A 9594-nucleotide genomic window follows, 5' to 3' on the forward strand; every position below is an offset into this window, starting at 1 on the left:
GCCTCCATTCTGTGCAGAATTACATTGACAAAAGCAAGCCTGGAGTAACCCTGCACATAGCAGTAATGGCTAATGGAGAACTCGGGTCAATACTGCAAACAGTCCAATATCGCGTGAATCATCTTTTTGAAGGGGAGTTTACTCCCAATAGTGACTGTAAGACATTACACTGAGCGGCAGGCATTTCTTTTTGATGTTTTCTATCGACCTGTTCAGAGATGTTATGGCTCACCTCTGGAGCAGCTGGGACTTGAACATGGGGCCATGGGCTCAGAGATAGGGACATGATCACTCGACTACATGAGCCCCGATCTTTCCTTTAATCTTCCACTTACTGCTCAGTACAGTTTGCTGTAGTACCAGATTATAGTTTCTAAGAATCTCTTGCACTTTCTTCATTCCACTGTTGCTGGCTGTGTCTTTAGATGATGTAAGGTGTGGAATTCCCTCCTTAAACCTTTCTTTGCTGCTTTATGATACTCCTGAATCAGTGATTCCTTCTTTGACCCCATCTTATTGACTTGGTGTAAAAGTTTGTCTGCTAACCTAGCCTGGGAAGTACTTTGTTGTACTATCTTAAAGGAGTTAATGTGCTGACTTATCACATGCTACGTGCCAGAGTAAGTGAATGGTGATTGCAGGAGATCCTTCAAGGCTGAGTTGTAGATCAAGAAGATCTCTGGTTGGATCTTTGGACTATGGTTAGTCTGGTGATCTGAGCAGGTCCTAGTGGGGGAGAAGTACACACATGACTCCCAGTCCTGATGACAATCTGGCCACTGCTGCCAAAACGATGAGTTTCCCACTACTGTGTCTAGACTCACTTCTGAAGAGTGAGGGATGGCTCTTATGTGTAGAATCTGGAGCCCAGAATCAGCCCAGAGCCTTCTGAGATGGAGCAGAAGAAATAGGAACATGGAATAAAGGCACGGCACCCAGCAGCAGCCACCGAGTCTGATCCAGGCAGACTCTGCACACTAGGAATGGTCACTCACCATTTAGCTGTGCAAGTGCACACATGCTGCTCCTTGAAACTCTTGGCCCCTAGCTCACTCAACATTCATCTCACTCTGCAAAGTGATAAAGCACTAGTTCTTGGGATGAATTCTGGAATGAATTATCCCCTGCCTCCACACCTGCCCAACCTCCCATCAGGAAATCGGCAAGTAAGGGATGACTTTGAGGGAATAGTACTAAGGTCCAAAGTGCTAACCCATCATTGGATGGTCCCAAATTTGATTGCAGACACTTGCTGTTGGTGTTCCTGGTGTGTCAAGTTGGTGGGTGGACAGTGTTGATGGGGCATCTCTGGATGCAATAAAGCAGCCTCTTTTGTGCTAAATTGTTGGTTAAAGTAGAGGAAGAGATGGCATAAACCAGGTTAATTTTTCCCTGAAGTTTAGAAGCACAAGGGTTGATTTGATTCAAGCTTTCAGTATATTATGAGGACTGAGCAGGTAGATTCATAGAATCTCTGCAGTGTGGGAGCATGCCGTTCAGTTGATTGAGTCTATATTGACCCTCTGAAGACCATCCCACCCTTACTGGGTGGATGTACGGACAGGTACAGCACCTCAAATTTGGCTACCTGGCAGCTGTTGGTTATCTAAAATTGAGTCAAATTAAAATCATGACCTACCTGGACAATTTGGCAAGGTGCTACATTGGTGTGGTGCTGCTTCAGGCTAGTGTCCAGCTTTGCTGCTTCATGATCCTGCGTTCCAAGTGACCCTTGGTCCCATCTGACTCTGTTTGAGCCGAACCACCCACAGTCCAACCCAAAATCTGGCATGACCTTGGTTCAAAGGTTGCTGGTTTGAGGTATGGCATCTCTATTGAGACATGGGGCCCACGTGGTAAGAGATGGGGTGTGTAATTCGATTGTAAATCAGCCATGATTGCATTGAATGGCAGAATAGGTTCAATGGGGTAACTGATGTACCCTGACTGTGTTCTCCTGTTCTAATTCTTTCTCTCCCATGAGAAGAGGGAGAGTTATGCCTGGTTTCTGTGATTCCCAGTGACAGTGGAGAAATGTGAACTGCGTCAATCTAATAGCAGCTGGTGGAATTAAAGCTTATTAATAAATCTGGAATTAAAAGCCCATCTCAACAACAGTGCTCATGGAATGATTATCAATTGTCGTAAAAATCCATCTGGTTCACTATTGTCCTTGAGGGAAGCAATCTTGCCATCCGGATCTCTGAAATTCTCCCAGCATGCCACTCAGTTCATTGGTGAATAGGGCTGGGCAGGAAATGTTGACCTTGTCAGTGACATCCATATGAGAGTGGGACCAGGAGGAAAAACAAAATGAGCCCCTACTTAATCTAACCTCGACCAGCTTGGTTCCTTCATGAACTGATGGTAACTGAGTTATTAATCAATCATTGTAAGCATTCACAGGAACGGTTCTGGGGTGAGCTATGACCATAAATTAGAGAGGTTGGCCCTGATTACCTTGGAGGAGAAAAGGCTGAGGGAAGATCTGACGGTGTCTTCAAAATCATGAATGGTGTGGACAGGGTAGAGATGGAGAAGCTGTGCCCGCTGGTTAAAGGATGGAGAAGGAGATGGCACGGATGGAAAATAATTGGGTAATGGTGCAAAAGCAGCACAAACTACTGGCAGCGAGTGGCTAATGTTTGGAATTCTCTGCCCAAGACCGTGGCGGAGGCAGGTTCAGGGAAGGATTTTGAAATGGCATCAGCCTGTGAGGCGAAAGGGAAGAATGTGCAGAGTCACTGGGAGAAGGTGGCTGATGGCACTAAGTAAATTGCTCATTTGAGAGCCAGGGCAGACACCGTGGGCCAAATGGTCTTATGCTCTGCGATCATTTTCATATAATAGTTTACCATAGACTCAAACGTGAGACAAGGTTTACTCCCCCCCACCCCTGGGGGAAAGCTTTGGAAAGTAAAGGTCAAATGCCACCTGCCCCTCCCAGGCACCTGCATCACTCTGCTTTTGCCTTTTATCATGTCATGAAGTTTGGTGGCTATAGTCCTGGATGTTGACATAGTATGGCGGTTGCACATTGTACAATCATCTTCTGTGATAGAAAGCTGCTCATCAGCTATGGCCAGCTTCACTGCCAGCATTGGCTCTCATTGTAACTGATCATCCGAGACCCTGGTGGAAATAACCAGCTGCAAAAATGGAGCTGGGCAGCGGATTCAAAGAGGTGGCCAAAAATGAGACGCGTTGAAAAAGACTTGTGAGGGAGCTGAGGATGGCAAGGAAGGAGTTGGCTTCAGAAGGTGTGAATTCTGAGCTTATACGAGGTTAAAGTCCACGCGGAGGAGCAGGAGGCCACTCGGAAGAGTAGAGAATATAAAAAAATGAGGCTGAAGCAGGTTGCAGTGGTCAAGAGGAGTGATGAGCAGTAAGGGCGAGGATTCTAAAATGGCCTTGAGCATTAGGGACCTGGCAAAGGTTAATGAGGATGAGCTGAACAGTCAGTGTTTTATTCACTTCCACTCTCTCTCTTTCAGGTTGGGAGGCGGTCCTGAAGATGCGAAGGAAGTCATGCATCATAAATTCTTTGTCCCGGTTAACTGGCAGGATGTTGTAGAGAAGCGGGTAAGAGAACTAAAGCATTTGATTTCCCTCATTTATCGCAAAAGAATTTCCCCGAATCAGACTGATCAGGAGTCTGTCCGAGCAGGATTGCTCTGACCTGTCAGGCAGCTAACTTGTCCGCTGTAACATTTTGCAAATAGCTCCGGGCATTGCTCTCCAGGATGTGGTATTGATGTTTCTCAGATTATGGTGGGGCGTAATGGGGTACGGGGAATTTGGAGACAGCGAGGTCTGCAGATGCTGGAGATCAGTGTTGTGTGTGTTGCTGGAAAAGCACAGGTCAGGCAGCAGTTGGGGGTTTGTGTGAAAGCGAAAGAACTGCAAATGCTGCAAGTCCAAAATAAAACTTTGGTTCGGAGGATGAGTCATATTCACCTTGAAGCATAAACTCTGCTTCACTCTACTCTAATGCTGCTGAATTTCTCCAGCACTTTGTTTTAGTTTGGGTTTGTGTATATGAATAGGTGTCACTGTGTGTGTTGCGTGGCAGAATGCAGAGGGGGAGAATGCTGGTTTAAGGTGAACACAGGAAATGGGGAATATGAATAGGGAGAAGGTGGTGCAAGTAAATAGGATGCTGCCTGGGGTGTGGGTAGCTACCAGCCATGATGATGGGGGTGATGGGTAAGGAGTGTGTTGCTTCGATTAGCACCACATCCATCAATATCCACTCCCTCCACCACCCATGCTCTGTAGCTGCTGTGTGTACCATCTACAAGATACACTGCAGAAATTTACCGAAGATCCTTAGACAGCAACCCACAGCCACTTCCCTCTATAGGGGCAAGGCTACAGGTACAAGGGTACACCAACCTTGCAAGTTCCCCTCAAAATCCTGACTTAGAAATATTGCAGTTTTACTGGGGCAAAATCTTGAGTCCTTCTGTAATGTACCAATGTCAAATGGACTGCACCGGTTCAAAAGGACAGATCACCACCCCACCTTCTCCAGGTCAAGTAGGGTTGGGCAATACATTCTGGCCAGCCAGTGACACCTATATCCCACAACTGAATGAATAAAAAAGCCAAGCTGGATCTTAGTCCTGATCTCTTGCAGCTTTCGACACAGCAGGAGTTTTGAAGTGATGCAGTTGTTTGTGCTTGCATTAAGCTAATTTCTCTTATCCGTTGTTCTCTTTCCAAACAACAGCTTGTGCCCCCATTCAAACCCCAAGTGTCCTCGGAGACAGACACGCGGTATTTTGATGATGAATTCACAGCAGAGACGATAACAGTCACCCCTCCAGATAAATGTGAGTATTGAAACCACGTGCCGACCTGGTGAGTCAGTTGGGACCTTTTTCTTGTTTGAGGTTCCTACTCCACGTTTCCTGCTTTCAAGTGAAAGAGAACCCTGAATTGGTTGACTGACATTCGTCAGCTAGGAGGAGATCAGGTTGTGTAGCCATTTTTTTTATCATCCTTGTACAAATGCTGTCACATTTTTCATTTTCCTTCTAGGTAAATAGCCCCTGCATTGAATTTTTCAACTGAAATATAGCAGAGTGATTTAAAATATAGTGTATTCTCTGAGTATTCTCTGCATTGAGGGGCATGACAGCCAAACAAAGCAACCACCACTGCAGAAACATTGAATTGGTTGTTCTCTGGTGTTAATTTTAGATAAATGACACCACTTGCCTCAAAGAAAATTTGCCGAAATCCTCTTCCAATTTGTTTTGCAAGTTATTTGGAAGGAACGCCAAGGATCTTTCTCCATCCCCTGACCTTTTTTTTTAAATACGTATATTACGTGCTCTGTCTGCAAAGGAATTGATGAATTAAACAATTCTGGAGTAAAGATGGAAGCTTATGTTCTTGAGCAGAGAAATGTGACCTTTTGAGTGAAGGTATTCAGTGGGCAAATTAAATCGAGCAAATGAGAGATGTGGACATGTTTTAGCCTTTTTTTAATTAAAAACTTGCGCATTCGAAGAGTTAGTGCCTGAGGAGTCCGAGAAGCTGCCTGAAGAATGACAAGGTCACAATGAAACGCTGACCTGTTTAAGTGAAAGGTTCGACTTTGAACTGATCGGCTTTGATCTTTCCACTGAAGAACAAGACATTCACACAGTTGTGCAAGCTCTTCAGTCCATACCGGCATATCGAAAGCACAATTGGGCCGGAAGTTGTTAACATTTCTCCATTTAGAAGTCTTCGTCACTTCTTTTAAAAAAAAAACTCACTCAAGTTAATGAGACACAATTTCCCACTCACAAAGCCACGTTGATTGTCTCTGATCAGTCCTTGCTTTCAAATACATGTAAATTCTGTCCCTCAGAGTCTTGTCCAATAACTTAACCACCACTGGCGTCAGGCTCACTGCTCTATAGTACCCTGGCTTTTCCTTAGCGCTTTTGAAAAATAATGACACCATTCTAGTTAGTCAAATTGGCAGGTTGCCAGCTTGCAGAGTGGGTATCACAACTTTACCCCACCCCTCCACTTTGCTGGTTTATAGGTTTGTTAAGAAACCCCAGTTGCCCCCTGGTAGCCCCCCAGACCTGGGGAAGTTGGCAGAAGATCCTGGCCATTTTCAGCTGTGCAGTCTGCTAGAGGGCCCAGAGTGATTCTTACCCTGGCTCTGCTCTTTCCTTTCATTGTGGATTGTTTTTCTTTTGTCTCCCTACAGTCGACAATTTGGACCTGACGGAGAGTGACCAGAAAGCACACTTCCCCCAGTTCTCCTACTCAGCGAGCGTGCGAGAATAAATCCTCAGTTATACCAAAAAGCAAAACCACCCAGGACATTCTCTTCCAGATCTGGAGAAGGCAAAACTACATTATCCCAAAACTCCACACCATTTCCATTATCGGTCTTCAGCTCCCACCTTCGGAGTCCCAGGAACTGCAAGGCTCCACTGTATGGAAATTCACTACCAGTTCGTTTTCACTCTAGAAATTGTTTTTTTTAATATAGATGTACATAGTAAACAGCAGCAAACTTGCAGTGATTGTTCCACTGCTGCAGGAGCCACAGTATGGGACGTTTGTGCATATTTTAAAGAGACATCTGTACAGCGAGGGTGGTCCTCCCTCAACCAATGCCAGCTATGCACTCGCGCCACACCATGTCACTGTTCAAACGTTCCCCTTGTTTCCTTTTGTAAAAATGGCATTTCACAATATTTCAGTGATCAGCCCATTGGACATGAATGTAGAGACGTTCACACAGAAATCCAGCAGAAGGGCAGGTTTGCATGCAGGTATACACCTGGCATATGTGCACATTTGCCAGGCGTGTGCATGTGCACTGAGGTATTTGCCAGGCGCATGCATGTGATGCGCACAGATATCTTATGGGTGGCATCATGCAGGTGGGTAAGCGCACAAACAAAGCAGTTAGAACAAATTCATTGACTCATAATTTGGCTGGCACTACGTTGTCACTGAGAGTTGAAGGAGCATTGCTGAAGGTGGGATGGGGTAGGGCTGGGGTGGGATCTTTGTAGGGGGAGAAATCCTGGGCATTGCAGTTCATTTCAGTATCAGTGGAGGATGGTAGAGATGATTTGGTTTAATGATCAAGACACCCCCTCCCCTTGGTATTTCTGCCATTTTGTTCTCTCACTGTTACAGCCCACAGCCAATAGTATTCACAGATTTGAGGGGGGGGGGGGGGGGGTTGTAGGTAGGTAGGCTCTGGTGTTTGATGTTACATGCTTCCAGTTCAATTGACGGGAAGCCTGACTGGATGGCGCGCTCGATCCAGCTGTTACTGAGATGTTCAGGTCATTGGGTGAACCCCAGAGTAGAGGTCATTGGTTCAACCCCAGGTTCAGTGCGAGAAGTGAGGAGGGAGGAATTGGTCAGAAGGAAGTGCTTCAAGGTGAACTCGGGATTTTCCCAAACGGTTGTAATTTTTTTTTGTTTTGTCAGTATTCACAGAGTGTAGACTTGTTTGGTTGTGAGCAGTGTGTCTGAATATGTTCTCTTTAAAATGTCAGTGTTAATGTTCTGACAATCATGCAACCTCCTGTAGGTTCTTGTTAGTCTGTAAGCAGCATCATGCCTGTCCGACTGATGCATTAAGGGGGCTTAGTTCTGTTTATGTGACCCAGTCATGTAGAGCACCAGTGACACTACCTTCTCACCAGGCACTCCCCACCCCACCGTCAAGACCTGACGTTTGCCTGAGCTGGTGTGCCAAGGCAGGCCAGTGAAACCGCCTCGCCAACCTCTTCATCAGTACATGATGTGCCAGGTCTCCTGTATGTGGCCTGTCCTGGCTGCAATGATGCCCATACACTGGGTTCCCAGGGACTTGCCCATTGCAGCATTCAGTGAGTGCACTGCCCTCACCTCATGCAAAGCCACCTGTTAGACATTGAGCAGCCTAACCACTGTTACAAATTTCAGCTCTCCATGTGGATTAACTCAGCATGGCTGCTTTAATAGGAAAGTACATATGGGCACAGGCGCACGCAAGTATACACACGCACGTACCATCACTCTGCTAACCGCAACGTGCCTTTTAATTTTTACTCATGGGTTTGTTCATTGCTCAGAAGCAAGTAACTTCACCTCTAACCTCAACAAAGCCTCACTTGCTGGGGGTAACACCCACTGGCACCCCACCCAAACGTAGGTATGGGCCCCAGCCACTTGCTGCAATGTGTATGGCTAAACCCAGGCCCACCTGATGTCCCAGGGACCACCCCTCCTGAGGTATTGCAGATGTGATAACCGAGCTGCTAATCCAAAGGAGTTGATGAAAGACCCTGCGATTGCTGACTTGGTTGGTGTTCTTGAACACACCTTTTTCTGCCCAGCTGAATTTAACCTCTTTTTGCAAACAAATCTGACTTGGTAGCAACAGTTTTATCAAAAGTGTCAATCAGTTGGTGAAACTGTTAGCTTGATAATGGGGTGTTAGGTATGACGTTGCTTTATCACGATCACATACAGAGACTTATTGACCCATTGAAGTTTGGTCTGGAATGCCCAGCACCCTCTTCCAGCACAGGTTTTTAGTCATGTCATTTCATAAATTTGGCTTGGATATGAAAGATATGTTTATATGTAAACAAGCAAGTCAGTCCTTCAGAGAGAGTGCTGAGAGGGTGAACATTTTGTTTACTGATGTGTAAAGGAGCACTATGACTGTACTCTTCAACACAGTCATTGGCTTCTCTACACTTGTAACCGTGGTTAAACCGATGATCAGGGTCCACATCTGTTTTCTAATACAGATGCTTTGTTAGTCAGAGGTGAAAGTCAGTTCTTTACAAGGACCTGATGCGGACTTTGTGGTCAGATCAAGTGGAGGGAGTGATTTTGCCAAGTTTTGAGATGAGGCATGGGGAGCCATTGGCTCTCGCAGACCCTTTGAGCAGTCTGTCACTATCCTTGAGCCAATCGGCCCAGTCCGATATCCAATTCCATTCCGAATTCCCAGCTCCCAAAATCACCTCTGGTTCCTGATTGGCGATGACGTTTTGAGGGTGGGCTTGTTATTGGAAGGTTTGCTCTGCAGGTCAGTCCAGCGAGCACATGCTTGTGTACCAGAGGCAGAGAATTGGCTGTGAGCTGTACCCCTGGGAATTTTGGCTGGGGAGAGGGTGGGTGGGGGGAGGAGGAGAGGGTGGGGAGCTATTATGTGAAAATATTAACTAGCAATTGGGTAGTACATGTGTGGGGATTGTTCAGTGTCTTTTTTTTGTTCTGTGTTAGGTACGGAACAATATTTATTTAAGGTACTATAGTGACATTTGAGAGTCAAGTCAACAGTGTTAATAAAAGGAGTTGGTACATACTAATAAACAAATTGTTTTTGGGAGGTAGGAGGTCCTATGAAGATCTGTCTGCCACTTGTATTCACTTCTGACAATATGAAAGGCTGTGAGGGCTTTGTCTTAAGTTCCTGAGCTTACAGATGTATGTTTAGAATATGCAAAAACTGCTAAAAATCCCAAGTCAAGCACTTGAGGAGAGAGGCGTCCTCCAAAGGTGGAAGGACGCAAGAACTTTGATCACATGAGGGTGTGGGATGGCAGGTTTGTTTACCCAAAC

At 45.8% G+C, this 9594-nt stretch overlaps 1 protein-coding gene across 6 annotated transcripts in view; it reads left to right on the forward strand.

Annotated features, from left to right (window-relative positions):
* LOC132836721 (RAC-beta serine/threonine-protein kinase) overlaps nt 1–9136 on the forward strand; it is a 98470-nt gene extending 89334 nt beyond the window's left edge. For all 6 annotated transcript variants that reach the window (XM_060856133.1, XM_060856137.1, XM_060856132.1 and 3 more), the window contains 3 exons: nt 3495–3582; nt 4733–4835; nt 6215–9136. In XM_060856133.1, coding sequence (XP_060712116.1) covers nt 3495–3582; nt 4733–4835; nt 6215–6294 — 271 coding nt within the window. In that variant the 3' untranslated portion in view covers nt 6295–9136. The remainder of the gene's footprint in view (nt 1–3494; nt 3583–4732; nt 4836–6214) is intronic.
* The last annotated feature ends 458 nt before the right edge of the window (nt 9137–9594 follow it).

This window comes from Hemiscyllium ocellatum, chromosome 47 (assembly GCF_020745735.1).
Source record: "Hemiscyllium ocellatum isolate sHemOce1 chromosome 47, sHemOce1.pat.X.cur, whole genome shotgun sequence".
NCBI lineage: Eukaryota > Metazoa > Chordata > Chondrichthyes > Orectolobiformes > Hemiscylliidae > Hemiscyllium > Hemiscyllium ocellatum.